Source organism: Arachis hypogaea, chromosome 16 (genome assembly GCF_003086295.3).
Source record: "Arachis hypogaea cultivar Tifrunner chromosome 16, arahy.Tifrunner.gnm2.J5K5, whole genome shotgun sequence".
Taxonomy (NCBI): Eukaryota; Viridiplantae; Streptophyta; class Magnoliopsida; order Fabales; family Fabaceae; genus Arachis; species Arachis hypogaea.
The window spans coordinates 114,399,121-114,421,529 of NC_092051.1; the positions used below are offsets into that span (position 1 = coordinate 114,399,121).

General features: G+C 32.1%; 1 protein-coding gene and 2 long non-coding RNA genes across 3 annotated transcripts; 1 reads left to right on the forward strand and 2 right to left on the reverse strand.

The window, feature by feature from the left end:
* Window positions 1-357: 357 nt before the first annotated feature.
* On the reverse strand, window positions 358-3,182 carry LOC112754689 (UBP1-associated protein 2A). Its single transcript, XM_025802406.3, has 2 exons — window positions 1,424-3,182; window positions 358-698 (listed from the first exon to the last, which is right to left on the reverse strand). Exon 1 carries the CDS (start codon window positions 2,850-2,852, stop codon window positions 1,437-1,439), a length of 1,416 nt encoding a protein of 471 aa, XP_025658191.1. The 5' UTR covers window positions 2,853-3,182; the 3' UTR covers window positions 358-698; window positions 1,424-1,436.
* A 3,498-nt stretch (window positions 3,183-6,680) lies between these two features.
* LOC112754690 (uncharacterized) lies at window positions 6,681-7,882 on the forward strand. Its single transcript, XR_003178665.3, has 3 exons — window positions 6,681-7,106; window positions 7,223-7,436; window positions 7,546-7,882. It is a non-coding gene; the product is annotated as an uncharacterized lncRNA (long non-coding RNA).
* A 1,028-nt stretch (window positions 7,883-8,910) lies between these two features.
* On the reverse strand, window positions 8,911-10,273 carry LOC112758882 (uncharacterized). Its single transcript, XR_003179844.3, has 4 exons — window positions 10,147-10,273; window positions 9,943-10,045; window positions 9,731-9,859; window positions 8,911-9,630 (listed from the first exon to the last, which is right to left on the reverse strand). It is a non-coding gene; the product is annotated as an uncharacterized lncRNA (long non-coding RNA).
* Between the last annotated feature and the right edge of the window lie 12,136 nt (window positions 10,274-22,409).

Genomic DNA, 22,409 nt, shown 5'->3' on the forward strand with positions numbered 1-22,409 from the left:
TCAAGATAGTGTTATATATATAAAATTTCCCCCTTCAAAACAATATATAGACTGGTTTCATTATTGGCAGATATTTACGTTAGTATGGCTGTCAAACCTGCAAGATAACTGCACAAAATTAGGCACACACTTCCAGCAGAAGTAAACCACTACATGTTTGTAGCCAATGTTTTCAAGGAGGTGATATTAATGACAAAGGCACTTAAAATATCATGTAGGGATCACTTCAATCATTCTGAATAAGAAAAAGGCGTGTCAAATATGTAAGAGATAAAAATAATAACAATAACAACACTAAAAGAGGAAGGGTACCAGAAAACCAGACAAAACACTATCAAACAACTATTAACTGGAAAATTGAAGCATGATAATCCACACAATTATATATTTCAAAGTATGTTTGGCTCAGAATCTGAAAATCCAAATACTACAAATAAAACTAAAATTCATTGCACTAAAATAGTTCCATCGTTTTTTTTTTTTTAAAGATTAAATAAAAGGCAAAATACTACACTATTTTGAAATGGAAGCAAATACGAAAAAGCAGGTAGCGAAAACAGAACTCCATTTGAAAATTTAAACATTCTGATCATTGTAGAAAGTAACATTTCTTTATAAATACGCCAATTGCATCAGCTCCTTACACTTCAGAACAATCACCAGGCCAGTAATAAAATACTGATTCACTTAGGTGTAATCTGCAAAACGAATAAAGAAGCATGAAAAACAATTTCAAAGCAAACGGAAAAGAAAGGAAGGGTCCCAAATCAAAGTTTTAGCAAAATTGGTTTAGAGCATTTTATAGTCAAGCACAAAGCAAAAAACAATTTTGATTAGGCATTACAGCAGAAGGGAAAATCATATAGCTGTCTTGCAAACTAGAAGTTTATTATACTAAAAAGATTTTGTTGTAAATCTGAGAAGACCACTGATAAACTAAATATAAGGCAATAAATAGTGAGCTGCAGTTTGAAAAACAATAATTCCAGGAAAGAATTAAAGAGACCATGGACACGACTTGTTCATCGATGGACAGCCATATTAGAACATATGATTATTAATGTTAGTCCAAATCTGGGCAGAAATAATGCAAAAGAAGCTTCGAACAATAGTTCACAAATCATTCCTAAAAGGCAACTAACCTTTATCTATCACGGTTCACACACCAATTCAAAAGATTTAGCAAAAGCCTCCAATGCAGAGATCAACATTCCACATGGTTCAACTTTTACTGTGTTTGCAGCTACCTCAACTCCTAATTACATCCTAAAGAAGCTAGCTAGATAATTCTCACTTATTGTGAAACCTTCCCTATTTCTCTTCAACAACCAAGCAACACAGCACCCAATAAACAGCCAAAACAACAAGCTCAATCAAAAAGAAACTACCAGCGAATCAAAGAATATCAGCACAAACACCATACCTGCAACACAAACCTAGTGCCCCATGTAAGGAGCAACACCACCATACTGCCCAACGCCAGGTTGCGCTCTTCCAGAGCTGCCACCCTGCCCGACCTGCTGGTTCGGATAAGCCGCCTGCAGCCCTACCTGACTCCCGTACGCGCTCATAACACCAGGGCTTATATTCTGCTGAGTACTGTAACCACCCTGCATCGTGTGTGCTGCTGCTGCTGCCGCTGGAACGCCTGAATTAACAGCCCCTGCAGTTGATCCCAAACCTCCCAACAAATTGGTGAGCCCCAACGAAGCACCCTGCTGAGTAAGCAGGGCCGTCAATGCCTGCCCAAGTGCCGGATTCAGCGGCGGCACAGCTGCTTGGTTCACCCCTAAAGGGGTGGCTGCGGCAGCCGCGGGCGCCATCAAATGCCCCTGCACATTGTTACCAATGCCACCACCAACACCAGCACCAAACCCTGCGTTGTCGTTTCTCTGAAACTGCGTCCTTGGAACGTTGTGCTGCAGCTGCATCCTCCCTTGCTTGGGTCCATCAATGGCCTTCTGGCAATGCAACACGTGTCCCTCAAATTCCTTGTGAGGCTCCTCCAACGCCCTCTTCGCACTCTCAACGCTCTTGTAAACGAACAAACAGAACCCCTTTGGCTTCCCAGTGACCTTGTCGAGCCCCAATGGCCCTTCCTCGATCTCACCGAACCTCGAGAAGAACGCCATCAGCTTCTGCGGGTCCAATTCGGACCCAACGTTGCTCACATAGATCTTTCTCTGCGTGTATTCGGAGACTGCCGACCCTGACGAGGCGGCCGCGGCAGCAGGCTGCTGTGCCGGCTGCTGGACGGGGCCTATGGATGCCAGCTGGCACGCTGTCATGCGGTTACCGATCTTCTTCTGCGGCTGCTTGAGGGCATTGCGGGCGCCGCGGCGGGTCTTGAAGAGGATAAATCCGTAGCCCTTGGACTTGCCGGAGATCTTATCGGTGACGGCCTTGCAGTCCTCGATCTCGCCGTACTGGCGGAACGCACTGATGAGGGTCTCGGCGGTGGTGTCCCAACCAAGGCCGTGGACGAAGATCTTCCGGTGGACAGCGTCCTCGTCGGCCACCCGACGGATTCGATCGGCCACGTCACGGTGCTTGGCGGCCGCTTCGCAGAGAAGACTCAAGATCTGGTCCTTACCAAAAGGTTCTAGAAGCTTCGGTATGGGCTCGTCGTCTTCGTCCTCTTGTTGTTGCTTTTGTTCGTTACCTCCTTCTTGTTCTTCTTCTTCCTCCTCCTCCTCTTCCTCTTCTTCCTCTACCTCCTCCTCTTCTTCGACCTCTTCTTCTACCTCTTCCTCAACCTCTTCGTATTCCTGTTGAGGTTCAGGTTGGTGCTGCTTGGGCGGGGGCTCAACGGTTTGAGATGATTTGGGTGCAACCTTCCGCTTCTTGCCCATGATGGTGGTGCTGGTGGTGGATCGACTTTGAAAGAGAGGTGAAGACAGAAGACTGAAGAGTGCGAAGAAAGGTGCAAATTGGGGACTAGGGTTTTAAGATTTGGAATCACACCAAACTTGTGTTGTCAGATATTTTTATTCTTTTATCCATAGTTGTCAGAACCGAACCGGTCAAGTTATTGGGTCACTGGATTATTGGTTCAATCAGTGGGTCATTGGTTAAACCGATAGAACCGGTCGTACGTAAATAAAAAATATAAAATAGAAAAAAATTGAATAAAGTGACAATTAGGTCTATCCTTAAAATTTTTTACTTCAAATTCATTAGCCCTTGAAAAAAATAAAATATTAATTTAGTCCTTCAAGATAGTAAACGATGAACACATTACGTCCCTCCATTAATTTTTCATGTGAAATTTAGTGGTGATGCTTAGATGTCCCTACTAATTAGTCTTAAGTAGAAATCTTCGAAGATCTACTAACTTAATACTCTAAAAAATTTAAAATAAATATCTTTACTAACATTTTATATTGTAAATGTAAATATTAAAATATTTGATACTTATTTTAATAATTCTATAAATTCTAAAGAATTAAAAAAATGAGTATAAAACAAAAATTAAATTAAATAAATATAAAATAATTTAGCTGTGTATGTATATAATATATAGAATAATTAGCACATAAATTTTCAAATGAACACACTAGCTTGGTAGCATTCCTTACAATTATGCCTTTTTGGTCGAACCGGACCGTCCGGTTCTTACAACTATGCCTTTATCCCATCATTTCTTTCATATTCCTCCTTATTTTATTTATGTAAATTACACCAAAAAAAAATTAATTTGTTTGAATGGATGGATTATTTTGAGAGATTTCCATTTTTCCCATTGCAAACGGCAAGTGCGAAAGTACCCCTATGAAACAAGGATTTAATAAATTTTAAATAATTTATTTTTTATTTTTTATTTTAAAAAATAAGTTTGGCAATTTAATTTAGACATCACAACAAAGACATCATAGAATTTACCAATTAAATAATTCAATTGCTCTAAACTAAAGTTTGTTATAGGTTTGTCTTTTCAAATTATTTAATTGAAAAGAAGAATGTATTCATTAGTTAGTGAGGACTTATGAAATACGGTCACTATTTTTATTTGTCGTGTCTTATAAATTTTAGACATAATATTTATTGAGATGTATGTCTTTTGTGTTTAGTTGTGTTTTAATAAAAAATAAATTTTTTTTTTCAAACATGCTTGAACACACTTAAATACCATCACGTCAGCATATCTAACCTTATTCTTAACATATATTCTTGAAATAAATTTAGAAATAGTATATATTATTAATTATTAAAACAAAAAATATTTTAAATACTTTATATAATTAAAAAATATTAAACATAATTGAAAAATTAATTTATATTTTAATATTAATAAAATTTTAAAATATTATTATAATTTATTTAAAAATACTTTATATTTTATATATATTTCGTGTCATGTTATCTTATAAGAATTTTAAATTCATGTATCCTTGTGTCCCATGAATGTGTCAATCTCCGAGTATCATAGGTGAAGACAAGTGTCTAGAGTAAAATTTTAAAAATTACTGAGTAGCTTTTAATTTGAAAGGTTAATTGCTCTTGTTACATCATTAATTTTGACCGCACTCTTCATATCCTTAACCCTTCTTCATCTTTTCAATTTTTTTCTCTACTCTCCAGACTCGAGTTACTGTTGCCGCCCACCTATCTCGCGTCATTGAATCCAAGCAATGCAGCCTTTCTCCTTGCGTCGCTGCTCGGCTGCTCCATTATCCGCGTCTGACCATTTGTTATGCATTCCTCTTTGCCGATTTCTGTCTCCATTTCATCATTGTCTCTCACCAGTTTGCCACTCCATCATCGTTTCTGTGTTTCTGACTCTCTCACCACTTGACCACTTTGTCATCGTCTCTCGCCACTCTGTCATTGTCTCTTGAGTCTCGAGTCTCGCCTCTCCAATTTTCAACCGTTTCGTGCACCGACCACACCTCAACTTCTCAAGTCTTTTCGTCCCTACTATATGTTGGGCGTTGTACCGCTGTTGGCTGTTGCTTTCTAAGAAACTGGAGTCATGGACTTTGGTAGTTGGTACATTCACTAATCCACTTGCTTTATTGCTTGGATTTGGTATTTTGTTTAGTAAAATTTGATTTTATCTTATTTAATAATAAGAATTTGATTTCGACAAAGATTGTGTGAATTGTGATATTATTTTTTGTTGCTGATGTTTGAATAATTGAATGATTTATATTTGTGTATATTGATGCATAATTGAATTAGGATATTGCTCTTTGTTACTGTTGAAAAAAAATTTAAATAATTTTTACTATGGGTCTTCTTATTGAAGATGCTATAAGATGAGTAATAATAATAATGTGGGTAAGTCATTCTTGAGATTCACTTGCAATTAATTGGTGGCTTGCGCCTTGGTGTCTCACGGTCACTGCAGTTATATTATGCAGCATCTAGATTCTTAAATTTTGTTTTTACTATCTATATTTTTAATTTGATACTATATTATTGTGTATTTTTTTCTACTTGTTTGGTTTATGTTTTGCACGCCGAATGCCACCTCTTTTGTGGGATGAGTTTGTTGAGATCTTTTTGAAAAGATTCCTTCCTACTAGTATAAAGAAAAAAAATGCTGTTGATTTTGAGAAGTTAAGGCAAATTCTTTGTATGTCTATGATGCAGTATGGTAATCGTTTCACTGAGCATTTTAGATATGCTGAGCACTTAGTGACTCTGGATATCATGAGAGTCAAGAGATTTGTTCGAGGACTAGTGATATGGAATTTTTCGCAAAACTACCGGCAAGTACACTGGATCGCATCAAATAATACTACGATGAGTGGGTTATCATACCCACAAAGATTAAGGAGTTAGGAAAGCAATGATTGATTGAGTATTCTAGTTAGACAATTCACAATTTGATGGAGAAAATTGACAATAGAAACATGTAATTTAAATGACTTAAGAAAGAAGTAAATAAAAGTTATAAAATGACAAGAATGTAATGATAGAAATATAAATAACTTGGAATTTAAATTACTGGAATATAAAGTTGTAAGAATGTAAATTGCTAGAAAGTAAAGTGTAAGAATAGTAAAGTGCAAGGAAGTAAATTAAGCAGAAGAGATGAACATTAATTGAAAGAAATTAATAAAGCAAGAGGATAAGAGAAGAATGGGAGGATCATTGGGGTACAGAGATATTGAATTCTCTGGATCAAATAGTTTTCATCTTAACTTCAATCATGCAATCATTGATCTCTTGGCAAATCATAAGTGATTGAATTTGAATTTCTTGGTAGTTCAATCTCTCTTGACTTGATCAATTGCCAATTTCTTAATCCAATTACTCATGAGAAGAGATGAAACATGTTCTCTAATTTAGAGCCACACAATCTAGATGTTGGTTGATTAAATGTCACGTTATCAAATCCAACTCTAGAATCACAAGAATCGGGAGAAAGAGTTTTCAAGCTTGATTTCGTGAATTCATTTTTTCAAGTGATCATAAAACCCTGGTTAGATTCAAATTCTTTTCCAAGAGACTTAAATCCTTGAAATGAAGTACGAAGACTCTTTCTAAAGAAGCAAATGAAAGAAGACTCTTCTCTAAACTTCTAATCACTAATTATGGGTCTATCTTTAGTAAGCTCAAGTCTTTTGAGCTTTTCAAATATGCACAATAAATTATTTATGAATATGACCCATATAGGGGTTTAATAATAATTATTATTTTTTTATATTTTACCACACATATTTTTAAAATTCAATAAAACCCTAATTTCTTTTCCTGTAAACTCACTACACTCCCCTCTCTATCCACAGGACCACCACCACCTACTCCACTCTTCTCTGATCTTCGCCGTCGCTGTCACCGTCCAGCCCAGCACTCGCTACCAATCTCCGCCCATCTCCCGACATCGTTCTTAGCCTCTCTCTCCTCGTCGTTCATTCGTAGTATCCCTCTTCTCTCTTCGAGTCGTTCGTTATTAGCCTTAGTACACCATCGTTCTCTCTACCGTCGTCGTGGCACCCGCGGGCGTCGTCGTTCTCACTCCTCAGCGGCGTCATCCTTAGCAGGCATCGAGCTGTGGCGTGGATCTCAGCGAGTTGAGCGTCGACGTCAGCGCCGTGGTGCTCAGTCTTCCCCCTTTATCCTCCACTTCCAAAGTTCCAATGGAGTCTCAGCCTCAAGTATAAATTTTCTTCATTGATTTCTTTTTTTTTTTTCCTTTTATGTTCTTCTTGTATGAATCTGCTTCATTGATTTCATTTTTTTGTTCCTTTTATGTTATTTGGAACCTTCCCAGTGGCACCAAAATGGTGTTGCCACTTAATGATTGGAAACAACCAGTTGGTGAGGCAGCTGGCCTCTTAGGACAAGCTCTTGGACAATTGGGTGCCAATTTCGCTCCTGATCTCCATTTCAAACCTTGTGAATTTGAAGCATTGATTAGAGTGGTTCCAGATGCTGCAAGGGAATCTCATGATCAGTTATACATTGCCATGGATATTTTTCTAAAGGTACTTTAGTTTTTGCTTGAATTGTGTTCATTAAGATGTTGTTCCTGGTTGAATTCACTTTGATGCTTAATTAAAGACTTTTGCTGATACAATCCATAAGTTCATGTAGGAATAAGTGATCATGAAAACATGAGAATATGTTCCACATTGAAGCATGAAAAGTTGTCAGCTGAAGCTGTGAGACATCTTAGTAGGAAAACTTAACTTATTGCTTGAGATTAGTTTACTTGTCAAGCAGATCAAGTTCTGTCAGTTAAGCATTGGAGAAATTTCATAATTGCAGTGTTGATAATATGATCTGGAAGATGAAAATCTAACAATGCGGTTAGAAACATCATCAATTCAGACCAATTATTAATAGCAGTTACTAGTTTTTTTTTACTATTAACGTCTAGAATTTGATGTACCCATCATATCTTTTCTAATATATATGAATTTCATTTGTATTTTGATGCTGTTTATTATTACTTCTCAAAAAATGAAATGTACACACTCCATTGATTGTCTATTCAAGAAGTTTATGCATTGTTCACAATAATCATAAATGACTTGCTTACAAGCCCATATGGTATTAGCATATTGCCGGAATTTTTGTTTAGTTAATTTTATAGAAAGATGAAACTACAGAAAATTGAAAACTCTCAATTGGACATGCATGCATTTTTAATAATATAATTACGAAAATTGAAATTATGCACATTGTAATGTGCATAAGAATTAAGACTAAGATGAGGTACTCATACATCTTGTGATATAATAAGTTCTTAGTCTCTGAAATTTAGGAAGTGTACAACACATACTTTATATTTATCTATTTGGTCATGACTACTGCATGTGTGGAAGCTTCTCTTTTTTTTCCCATGGTCATGGTCAAAATAAGCAAAGCACTGGAAAACAGGGAACTAATGAAGGAATAATACTTTAATGGAGTGAATGGAAGCCAGAGGGAATTATAACGAAGAACATCATTTTCAAAATTTTTAACTGTTATTTTCAATATCTTATGACAGATTTGGTTGTAGACAATAATGAAGAATCAAATTTTGTGTAAAAGAGTGTTGTTTCTTTTTAGTGATTACTGAGGTAGAAGATGTCCTAAGGAAACTGGGAATTGATAATCCATTGAAGTGTTAAACCAATAAGGGGCTAAATAGGCATCTTGATTTTGAAAACCAACAATTTCAATATCTTGGTTATCTTTGCATCGGTGATATAACTAATATTATTTGCGAAGTGTAGAACTACTATGACCATGAATAAAAAGGCTTTTCTTTTTTAATGAAGTGCATAGGAATAAAATAATACACTTGGGTGGAGTGATACTGATAAGTTGAAAACATATAATAGTGGCTCTTTTCAAAAATGCTTCCCCAAGACAAGCATTCTTGTTTAAAAATTAGTTTCAATAGATTAAGTATACATCAGAAATTTATCTATGGTAAATCTAATCATTCTGCAGAATATATTCTCAATATTCGATCCAAAAAACCACATATATAATGAAAAGAGTACTAAAAATGAAAGATCAATGATTTGATTGTTGTCCTACAAATTAAATATATACACACAATTATTTTGATATTAGAAACACAACACATAACAGCAATAAATAAATAAATTAACTACATGTCTTGCCTATTGGCGACTGCACCTATACAACAATAAAACCAAAACCTTCCACTAAGTAGATACGGCCATCACATGACACCATATTATCCTATTGTGAATCATGTCTATAGAATATTCATGACCTCTACATATACCTCAATTAACTTTGTATAAATTATCTCTTAATTAATTGGATCAGTTAAAACTTTAAATAATACTAAGTTAAGAGCATCATCTAAATGCATAGAAAGTTTTCTCATTGGGTGTGAATCCTGATAATGAAGCACATACTCTAAAGCTACCAAAACACTAATGAGAACATTCAGCAATAAATTCTGAAGAAAACTTTGTTCTTTCGCATTATGGTAAAACATCCTATCCTTAGTTGCCAGAGGGGGAACTTTTATTTCATAATCACTTGAAAGAACAAGCGCTCTAGTCTCTTACTGGTGTTTGAAACTTTGAAGAACTGACATCTTCTGTTGTTTCCTATAACAAGTGCCTCACATTAGTTCTTCATTTGGTCATAAGGTACTGGAGCTGAAGAAATGGAGAGACTTGCCACTTGCCGTACAGTTTCCAAAACCTGCCCATACGATAATTCTCTTAGCATATCTTTAACAGTAGAAAAAACAATCAAATAGCCAATCATCTAGCCCTAAATATAAAAGTGTATAAACTTTTACCAATTCTAAAAGTTTATTAACACTTAGGATGTCAGGGTTCTGCATAGATAATGATGACATGCGATCCGACTGACTTCCACCTCGTTCAAGGCTAATCTCTTCATCAGCCAGAGTTACTGGAGCCACAATCTAGAAAACAAAATCATTATAAAACTAATAACAGAAAATATTAAACAACCACATAAATGTAGATACTATTTGAACAATTTTACCTCATTAAAATCTGGAAATTCGATCTGAGCTAGTGGAGAGTAGACGTGCAGGGAGAATCATGGCGCAGAGGAGGATCTCGGAAGAACTGAAGAGGCACTGCGTCTGAAATGAATTCAAAGGAATTCGATGGAATCAGAAGAAAAAAGCAGAGAATCAGGAGAATTTAGATGAAAACGAGAAATTGGGTTTAAACAGGAAGGCACCTGGTGCAGAAGAGCGTAGAGCAAGAAACACCAGGGTCACGAAGGTCTTCCGGCAGCAAGCAGCAGAATTGCAGAAACGAGAGTTTGGGTCTCAAATTTTATATGGGACAATTTTAAAATATCAAAAAACTTGTTATCTTTTAGTGTAATTCTTAATAAGTTATTTATAAATTAAATTCTAACCATCAGATTGCTTATCAATCTAATCTAATGGTTCAGATTTCATGGTGCATCAAATAAGCTCAAAACGCTTTGGCTGATTTTAGACAGACCCACTAATTATTCTAACATTTATACTTATAAATCTTAACAAAATCTCTAATCACTGCTCTAATTAAAATTTATAATCACTACTCTAAATTTCGTTTGTAATTTCAAAATTTTAACAAACTACTAAATCACTCCTCTAACTAATATTTGTAGTTTAAAAATTCTAACTAACGTTTATAATCAAATACTCTAAGTGTTTTAATATTGCTAACATTTCTAAACTATCTTAAAGAAAAGAAATTTTATCACTAACCTCTTCATTGATGCGAATCGATCTAGGTCATCTTCTATGTCTACAGTTTTAAATCTTGTCGTATTGTGGCCTCACTTTTCTCTCTTGCGTGGGTTTTGGAGGGAGAAGAAATTATTACAATTTGAAGCAAGTGAATTCGATTTGTATATATAAGTATACGAATAGTAAATTAAATCTACCTCATTTGATTTACCTTTGTCTCTTTTTTCTATAAATCGAATTCAATTAATTCGATTTACTATGAACTGATAAATCGAATTTAATCGTTTTAATTTATTATGGGTCTTAAATCGAATCTCTTTGTTTCGATTTACTATAAACAAATCAAATTCAATGCATTTTTTTACTAAATTAAAATTAGTTAATTCGATTTATCACTATCCATATTATAATAAAATTAGGTAGCTTATACGCTAAACCAAAGGACTGTATATAGTTTAAGTTTTTAATACAGTAAATAGATAATTGTTAATATTAATTTGCATTTATTTATTTTGATTTGTTAATGTTTATTTTGACAGAGTAATTTATGTGTATTCTTATGTTTATGTCAAATGATTTTTCCAAATTTCAATTATGAAAATTTTTTTATTTTGATTAGAGTAATAAAAGTCGCAAAAGTTTGGATTATTTTGTTAGTTTGTGATCCAAATTTTTTTTAAACTATTATGCAATAGTACATGCAGAGTGATATTCTTATTGTTGGGAAAGAAAATTAATTAAAAATCTTTTTTCCATTAGATTTTATTTTTAATTACAAGAGGATAATGATAGTTTTTTTTGTTGGTTGCACACGGTATCTCTTAGCCCGACAGGCCAATAACTAATCCGTCGTGGACTGGAGCTCTATTTAAAGGTTTGTCGCTGGCCAATGAGTTGCTGCATGCACAAGCCGAGATTCGAACCCTGACATTTGTTTAAGCGGACGAGCGAGTTGACCACTCGACCAACCCAAGTTGGTTAGGATAATGATAGATAGGTGCTAAATCAACCAGCATACTTTTAACATGGTTCATGTCTGATGGTTTTGAATTTCTTTGTTTTATATATTCTTTTAAGGTAAATAGATAATAAACGGATACATATGAATGATATGATGACTTTAATTTAGAGACATTAAAATTTGATTACTGTGTGAAAATAAATTTTTTATTAGTATCCAACTAATTAAAAGTATCATATGTGAACCTTTTTTTTTTCAAGATAGTGGAGGTGAGAATAAAAAAACATTTCATCTTCACATGATTCATTCTAAATTAGATCTTTATGTAATTAATAAGTGTCAGGAAAAAAAATTATCATATGTGAAATTGTATTTGTTTAGATTAATTTTTATATATAATTAATTATATGCGATACTTTTAAGAGTTAAGAATTAGAATAATTTAAAAATTTTACTCATAAATTACGTATAAATATCTATAAATTCAACTATCAACAGTGACGGATTCAAAAAAGTTTAGTAGTAGGGACAAAATTTATATAACATGATAATAATTTTTATAATAAAAATAATATATGTGTATAAAAAATTAAATATTAAACTATCTATTAACCACTATATATCTGTGTATAAATACATATATTGTTTAATTTATTTTTAATATATATTTTATATTTTAATATATATTTTATATAGATAATTATTTTTTATGTACATATAACATGATTATTGTTATGATTATATTTTGTTATTGTAAAATATTATTAGCCTTCAAAATATCTAATATATAAATTAAAACACTAAAATAGTAATTTAAATAATAATATATAATTTAAAATTCTATTCTTTTAGGTTTTATAATTTTAAAAAATTAAGTAATTTTTCTCTTAACACTACTATCAAAATTTCTCTCTTTCCATATATATTACTAAATAATTATTTAAAAATTCACTTCCCAATACAATTAGAAGCAGATTCTTATTGATATTCATAGTTAAAAAAGTTCTTTCAATTAATATAGTTGTTAGGCAAAAGTTAAAGCTAATTTAAAAAGAAGATAAATAATATTTTTTTGAGTTGATTTTTAAAAAAGAACACTAATTTCGTTTAAATCTGAGAATTGATCATTCTAACGAATACCTAATATAAAAATTTTAAATTGACAATTAAGTACCAAAAGTTAAGTAAAAAATTATTGTGGGGTCAAATTTAATAATCTAATAGGGGCAAATAAATATTATTATCATATACTACTAAAAAAAATTCCAAATTGTAGTGGGGGTACTTGCCCCCACATCAATGCACTTGAAATCGTCCCTGACTATCAATATTATTTATAGAAAAATTTTTGAAAAGATAGAATTTTAATGTAAATATTTTAATTTAATTTTAAATTGTATATTGAAATTAATAAATAATTATTTCAGTTCAAAAAAGTGTAAAATAGTGACTACTCACTAATCTCAAGTTAAACTTTGATTTTAATAGTGATCTGTAAAATTTTTAGCAAATAGTAATTATTTTGTGTGTTTTTTAATATTAAAAAATATAAATACTTTATGTTTTTTTTACAATTTTTTGTGCAGAACATAGATACATACACTAATTATTTAAAAAAAAAGTCAAATAAGTCATTGAATTTTCTTTGCAGAAATAAATTAGTCTCTCACAATTGAAAAATATAAATTCATTTCTCACGTATTCAAACGCTTGACAAAAAGGTCCTTTTGTCTAATTGCTAGTAGAAAACATAACAAAAGAGTTAACATGGAAATCAGACTATCCACGTATCTGTTACAACACTAAGTTGGACAGTTGAAAAAAAATTCGAGAATAAATAGGTCCCCAAAAAATAATAAGACATGTAGGTTCCTATGATAAAATAAAAAAAAAAAAAAAAGAAACGAGGAAGAGAAGACACAGTAAAAACAAAAAGATAATGATAAAAGATAAAGTTGGATAATTTTTTTGCTAAACTTCTATGAAATCTATTCTTAGCAATTTAGATTACCAAAAGGTTTTTCATACTAGATTTTTAAAGAATTTGTACTTGACAACTTATATCAAAAGAACGAAAATAAAAGAATTAAAACTAAGAGTTATCTTTGACTAAATTCTTCAATTTTGTTATACATTAAGTAAAGTAAATCACTCATTTTACTTAAATACACATAGAAATTCGTGCATCATAAGTCCTAAAAAGTTTATTCATAAAAAGTTATATAACAGATGTCTTATAAACGTGTTTAAATAGACCTCTAATTGAGCATTTTAAAAGTGGGTCAAATCATATTAGAATAAAACTATAAAATCTGAAATTAAATAAAAGATACGACTCCAAAATTAAATCTAATTAATTTAAATCATATTTGATCTTTATGGATTAGATCATATATATTTGATTTAAATATTAAATACCTAATTAAAGATATAATAATCAATTTAAATTAGATTTGATTTTAATAGATTGGATTAGATTAAATTTAGATTTTAAACACCAAAAGATACTAATAAATAAATAATCAAAATAAAATCAAATCTTTTGACAAATCCTTACAACAAATTAAATTTAATTCTAATGAAATAAATTCGAATTTTGTACCTCTTAATAAACTTAAAAAGAATGGTTAAGTATGATTTTGCTCTCCAACGTAGAGGCCGAAAATCAATTTCGTCCCTGGCCTTTTTTTTGCTACAAAATGGTCCCCAAAGTTTCAGTTTATTTTAAAATCGTCTTTCGAACGAAAATACCCCTCCCTCCCCTCTTCTTCTTCAACACCCCTCTTCTTCCTCAACATTAACCAGAAGCAGAAGCAGAAGCAGATGCACAAATGCATAAACAAAAACAGGCAACAATGGATAACAATCAGCAGAACAACAACAACAGTAACAATGGATAATGGAATTAGAGCGACAACAAAAACAAAATCAGAAATAGAAACAAAAATAAAAGCAGCAGAAACAGAAGCAACCAAAGCATCAACAACAACAATGGAATAAAAAGAATAAACAGAAGCTATCATAAGCATCAACAACAACAACAATAGAATCCTTTAAATCTGAAAAATTAAAGAAAAAAGAATAAAAAATTGAAATAGAGAGAAAGGGTTGCAGCGGCGGTGGTGGAGGAGGGGCTGCAGCAGTGAATGACGATGTGGAGGAGGAGGGGTTGCAGCGGTGGTGGAGGAGGAGGGGTTGCGGCGCTGTGGAGGGCTTCGTTCCTCTCTTCTTTTTCTCTCTCCCTCTGCTCTCTCCTCTCTTGCCATTAGTATAGGGAGCAGTGACGGATCACAGGTGGCAGGACGGCGGTGCGGTGGTGCGGTGGTATGGCGATGCGGCGGTGTGGCTTCCCTTCCCTTCCCTCCCCCTTCCCCCCTCCCTTTCTCGCGCCCCAACCCCCTTCTCTGTATCCCTTTCTTTCTTTCTTTTTATTTATTTTATATTTATTTTATTTTATAATTATTTTAATGAGGGATGATTTGGTAATAAAAAAATAAAATTGGTAAAAAAGATAATTTTAAAACAAACTGAAACTTTGAGGACCATTTTGTAGCAAAAAAAAAAAAAAGATTGAAAACAAAATCGATTTTCGGCTTCTAAGTTGGGGACCGAAATCATACTTAACCCTAAAAAGAATTATTGGGCTTTTCGATGTCTTCACTTAGGTCAATGAACCTTATCTTCTCTTCCTTGACTAACAATTGGTGCATTACTTTATATATGAGTGCTGCCAAGTCAACACCATTGTTTTTGAGATGAAATTTTGTTCTCCTTGATATTCAATGCTAATATAGTGTAATTCTTTAAATATTTAGATAATTGAACATTACAAGATTACCATTCTGTACCTTATCTCTAAAATGACGAAAATATTCTCGTGATCACGTATCATCATACCTCTTTCGTCTACCTCTTCTCATTCACAACCATTTCCATTTCTTTTAGAAATTTTAGAACCTCCTCCTCCTTTTTATTTCTGGCCAACAAAAAATGTGCATATTTTTTTGTAAATATTGTTGTAATCAACCACCGAAGAATCTAACTTCAAAGGATGCCTTTAAAAATGGTATGGGCATCGCACAGAACATAATTCGTATATTGATAGCGTTCAAATTTGATTTTCCGTTGTGTTAATGTCCCCTCTCTTTGGGTATATTAAACTCTAATTAGGCTCAACAGAAAAGAAAGTCATATTTTATGTGTACAACTTTAATCTTTATGTCGTGTAAACATTGCTAATTAATCTTCAAGCACCAAATATGTTTGTAAACAGCTTATATACTTAAATGAAAATTTGATTTTCTACAATATATGCATCATAAGAAGGTATAACTTGCTTAACCTAAATGTTTACAAACCTTGTATGCAACTGAAAAAACCAAAAGTCGTCCTACACTTTCAGCTTACTTATTCAACTTAGTCCAGCTCAACAGCAACCTCAAAGCCAGAAGCAATTCATGGACAAATCCAACGTTTGGAGATTGGACAAGTTTCAAATCTCATCAAGAAGAGTACCATTGAATAGACAATCTTGCATTTCCAACACTGAAAGGAATGTCACCAGTGAAATTGGAATAACTAAGGTTAAGGTACTTTAAATTGGATAAAGTATCAATATCATGAGGTATTTCACCAATATAATAGTTCATAGAAAGATTAAGATACCAAGCTTAGAACAATTATATAGAGATAATTTGAGAACACCCCAGAAATTGAATTGTTGATGAAATCAACAAGTGTGAGATTGTTGACATCACAATGAAAGGTGACACTATTTGATTGATGTTAAGATTAACCAAAGTTAGTCCTTTGACAGAACCATTGGTGCAAGAAATCTCAGGCCAAGATCAATGAGAGGAGTTTGATAGAGTCCAATGATTGAGAAAAGAAGGGTCTTCAAAGTAATGCTTGATCCTCATTAGGACTTGATGTTCCTCATCATGAAGAAGTTGAGACTCAAGAGTTTGCATGATTCAAGAATATGATGAACAAACCATAAGAATGAAACACGAAAAACTCTTAAAAAATTGAAAGGGCAACCAATATAACCGCCCCATGACAAACAACATTGCAATCTTTATGGATCAGTAGTTATCCTCGATCATATGTCACTACTAAACTCTCTTACATAGTTGAACAAATCCAAAATTATTAAACAAATTCATAAGGAGGGGAAGGTTTTGAAATTTCCAAAAGAAATAAAAATGGTGGTAGGTGAGAAGAAGCAGAAAGCAAAGAGGACTTAATACTCAATTTGATCCCTAATCTTACAAGCAAATTTTAATTTAGTTCTTGAGGTTTTAATTGACTTTTTTTAGTCTCCAAATTTTATAAACATGACTTGCATTAGTCTTTAAAATAATTTTTGACACAAAAATATTAATAAAGTATTGATATGGACAACTAAATATTATGTTAAAATTTGTTTGTTTTTAAATTTTTTGCTAATGGTCTAATTTAACATGGTAACAGACACATAAAGAGTTTGACTTCTACATCAGTTTTTCTGTAATGTTTTTTTATATAAACGGGTTTTTCTGTAGGGAGCCACTCAGATAAAGATGTCTAAAACGTCTTTTTTTAAAGATATCTTCTAATAATTAAAATTTAACATATATAATCAATTAAATCATGTTATTTTTGTTAAAATTAGACCAGACAAATTATTTTGATCGAAAAAATGGTAAATCAAATCTTGAACCAGTCTAAATTAATATTATTTTTTATAAAAAATGACTACAATACTCTTATTATAGAAAATGACTAAAATACTCCTATTATATATATATATATATATATATTGAAAACTCTAAATTCTAATCCTATGATGGCAAAGAAATAAAGGGTTAGATTTTAGAATTTTCAAAATTAATATATATAATAGAAGTATTTTAATCATTTTTATAATAAAGATATTATAGTAATTTTTTATAAAAAAATAATATTAATTTAGATCATTTCAAAATTTGATTCATTATTTTTTTGGTCAAATTAATTTGTCTGACCTAAGTTTGATAAAAATAATGCGATTTAATCAATTGTATATATTAAATTTTAATTATTAAAAAATATCTTTAAAAAAAACGTTTTAACCGTTTTTATCTAAGTGACTCAAAAAAAAAAAAAAAAACATGTCTGGCTCCGCTCCGCAAGCTTTTCACCACTCTGCTGCTCCTATAGGGGATGTGAATGTATTATGTGTATAATTTTGACAAACTTCAGGGAACGTGAGTGTAATTTATCCATAGTTTATTTTAACTCTTATGGACCAATACACTTGAAATTATGTGACTGCCCCATCTTATTTTGTACTATACTACTATTTTATCATAACCTCAATTTGACTTTGTATTTTGAGTTTTATAGGTGGGAGCATTGCAGATATTCCATTAACACCATCAAAAGGTGTTGCCATACTTTGTTACTTGTTTTTTATTGCTCGTTGATCAAGTACAATAGCGATCAATATAGAGGGGTGTGAACACAAGTATAATTCTATTTTAAACTCCGGCTGGTATTGTAAACTCCGAGTTGGATTAAGCTGATTGTTTTTATAAAACAGTCACTTGTTAAACCCTCTACCCTCACCCAATGTAAAAGGTCATTTGTTAATTTTTAGAATCAAAATTATGAAACAGCATAACGTTGATGGGAGTAAATATCAATTAAACTAAATGAACAAGGCAAAGGAAATATGCAGTTGAACATCACTTGTTCACATAACAATATTTGTAGGGGATGAGAATTGCCTCTTTAAAAGTTTCCTCTGAAGCGTCTCATAGTTCCATAATATTTTGGCACACATGTGAAATATGCTTATATTAATGTCTGATTTTCTTGGCTGGCCCAGGAAAATAGAGAGGTGACCGATTAACCGCCAGGAAAATAGAGAGGTGACCAATTAACCGCCAGTGTCTGAAATTTGCCCAGCCCAGGATCATGATCAAACCCAATCATTTTTTAATGTGATAGATATTGTACTCACTTTGGGATTTTGGCTCCGTTACATATAAAAAGAATTTACTCATTTTGTAAAAAGGACTCTTGATACTTGAACCGAAAAAATCTTGAGAAGAGAAAATAAAGGCAGCAAGACCTAAATACCAAAAAAATAAAAAGCAGCATGACCTTAGTCTAATAGTGATGATATCTATCTTACAACAAGTACATTCGAGTTTAAAACTTAGTGAGGCTCTGACCAAAAAAGAAAAAAAAAGAAAAAAAACTTAGTGAGGCCACTAATGGATGAAAAGTTGAAACCAATTTGGATTGGTTGAGTAATCAGTTTACTCGTTCGCTGAAATAAATATCGGGAGTTTGAATCCCATCTTGTGCATGTAGCAACCCATCTTATTTCTAATAAAAGGACATAAATGATCAAATGTCAATTGATTAATTACAATAAAAAAAATTGTGAATACCACAAAGGGCAAAGAGACGCATCTAGCTAGCCCAAATTTGGAAATAGAAAAAGAAAAAAAAATATAATCCTTCAAATTAGATATGTACCCACAAATTGATTTATATTTTTCACACTAGAGTCAGTATAAATTAATTTTATTAAAGTTAGTATTTGTTAATTGTATGATTACAATATAAATTATTTTTAATAAAATTTTAATTTTTAAGAATTGTGTAATAGTAATAAAGTGTAACAACATTCATTTAAATACACAAATATAACAGATTTTATATTTAAGTAAATCCATTTATATAGGTTAGAAAAATGATAAGATTATTTGGCATCTCAAATACAGATAATAGAACAGTAATAATTATTAGTATTAATAGATAAATAATTAAATACCAACAAATTTTTACAATGAATCAACATGCACGGGTTTTACACTAGTTAAATATATAAATTACAACTATTCATACAATTAAAGCAAAAAATTATCAGTAAAACTAATACTTTAAAAATCTAATTTCCTTCTTTTTTTATATAACGATAGTAAAAATGATACTAAAAATATTATAAAACTCATCATTAGAGCTATCCCAATACCTACTAAGGTTGTAAACCATAATAATAGTATTGCATATGAATATAATTTTACAGCCGGTGACGGACCTAGAAAAATTTTGCAATGGGGGCAAAAAAATAATAAAATTTAGGTGTATATATATATTTTTTTGGCTTTCCACAATACTCAACAAGTTAAGGACTAATCCGTTATGAATTTGATATTTAAGAGTATGTAATTGGCTAATGAGTTGCTACACATACAAGATGGAATTCGAATTCCTAACACTTGTTTAAGAGGACGACGATCACTCGACCAATCCAAATTGGTTTAGATATATTTAAAATTTTAAATTATAACTATCAAAACATATAGATAAAAACTAAAAATATACACACAATAGTAATTGGCTTTTTTTTTTTATTTTTAACATGACAATATTATTTTTCTATCTATATTCTTAAAAACTTAGTTTATTTTTTATTATCTCGTATTTAACTGTTAAGTCTATTTATTATAGTCTTTATAGTATAAATAAAATTTTTTAACTAAAGTAATTACTATAATCAAAATTATTTTAATAATAAATATTAATACAATATATTAATATATAGATAATATATTTTTTATTTTAAATCATCTTTTAAAAAAATTACTAATAATTTAAGTTATATTTAATTAGAAAACTAAGTTTTAATTTAATTATTAACTAATTAACTAATATAATGAAGTTAATTATCACTATTTTTTGAGTTTATTTATTTATTTTTTTATTATTATACTAACTCAAATTTAATAATATAATAATTATTATTATTATATGTTAAGTTTAACAAAAATTTTTTTAACATAAAACACAATAAATTATTTATATTTTATTTTGGGTAAACATATATATATATATATATAAGTATTTTTTTTTAAAATTTTGTGGGGGCAAATGACCCTCTTTAATGTATGTAGGTCCATATATATATATATATATATATATAAGTATTTTTTTTTAAAATTTTGTGGGGGCAAATGCCCCTCTTTAATGTATGTAGGTCCGTCCCTAGATGACGGTTAGAATTTAAAAATAGGAGAAAACTAAATTTGATTAGGTTAACTAATAGTTAAAATGATAGAAAAATAAAATGAATTTAAAACTTTAAATAATTGGACTAAGTTTATTTGTAGTGGGATCATTTAAAATTTAAAATGGAGGCATATTATATATGTATGTTTAAAAAAAATAAAATAAGAGTGGGGCAAGTGCCCCCTCATTATACTAGGTAGTAGATCCGTCCCTGTTTACAGCACTGCCTGCTGCTTTACATCGTTAATAAAAAAAATAGCACAATATATAGGAACCCACGATAAACTTGTAATAGTAAAATTAAATTTAAAATAAGGCTGCAAAACATTGTAGCAATACATATTATAGAAGTAAAACCTATGATAAAAACATTCTCAAAATTCAATTCTTTATTTTTCTCAATTTGAACAGAGCTAAAAAAGTTCGTCAGTTCCACAATTAAAGCGTCTCCAGAACCCTTGGTATTATCCCCCTTATGTAAGACTAAATTTTCCAAACGAATAATGTAATGTAACACCCTAATTAGCCTAAGCTTTACCTCGCGTCGTAAAGCAAAGGTTAATCAGAGATTACGACAGATCTAAGCTCATACATAATATATTTATAGGAAGAATAGTATCAACTAGAAGCCCGATGAAGGATATAGCTCAAAGATAGGATTTCAAAGCGCAAAACATATTAATGAAGCTACTATCGTAAGGTGCAAGAAACAGATAAGATATAACAAAAGATAAGTATATAATATCATAGGAAACTAGCCACGACTCGTGGAGCTTAAGCCGGCTAGTCATATATAGATATACAGAGTCAGACAGTAAAAAAACAGCTTATACAATTTTGTTCTCTCAAATACAAGCCTCTAGGCAAAGCAAAAATACAAAAGTGAGAGACGGTTACAAAATAAACCACAAAGACTCAAAAGAAGTCCAGATCCTCCGCTTCTGTCACCAACCAGACAACTCACCGTGGTGGGTTGCGACCTGCATCTGAAAACACAACAGAAATATGGTATGAGAACCAGAAATTCTCAGTATGGTAACAGCGCCCAGTGATGCAGGATATAAGACCCCGGGACGCCAAAAGTAATCCTAAGCTCCATATCCATCACAAGATTTCAAACTTAACGCATCCTAAAACAATTAGGCATAGTTATATAAACCTTAACATAAATAAACCGGGTAATCTATCTTAGGGAATTTCTATTCTAACCAACACCGCTGTCCCACAGCCTTCACCAACCGATCCTCCATGCGATCCCATTGCCACCGCCTTCCGAGCCTCCTCAATCCCATTAGAAAACACAAGTTGAAGCATATAAGGGAAATAATTCAAATAGCAAGTAAGCATGTTATACAAATAGGCAAGCCATTTCAAGTAGTCAAAGCATACAAATAGATAGAAGATGCATATGATGAATGCCTGTCCTACTGGCTGTGATATCACATTGTCGGTTCAACTGCTAACCCGACACATCTCTATGGAGACGTCGCCCTTTGGAATTATCATATGGGAACCCCCGAGGTATAGTGCTCAGATCACTGTCCAGGTACCGGCGCCTGCACGCTCTATTGTTCCGAAGGGATGCGAGCGGGATACTCTTACCACAGACCTCACATCTCAACGCAAGCGGGACGAACCACCGCCCCTACGCTGCCGCCGCTACCTCGACAGGCGGGATCCAACCACCGTCCCTGCCAGGCGCATAGCGTCTCATAATCTCAGTAAAAACAATATTTCAGTGGTTTTCAGAAA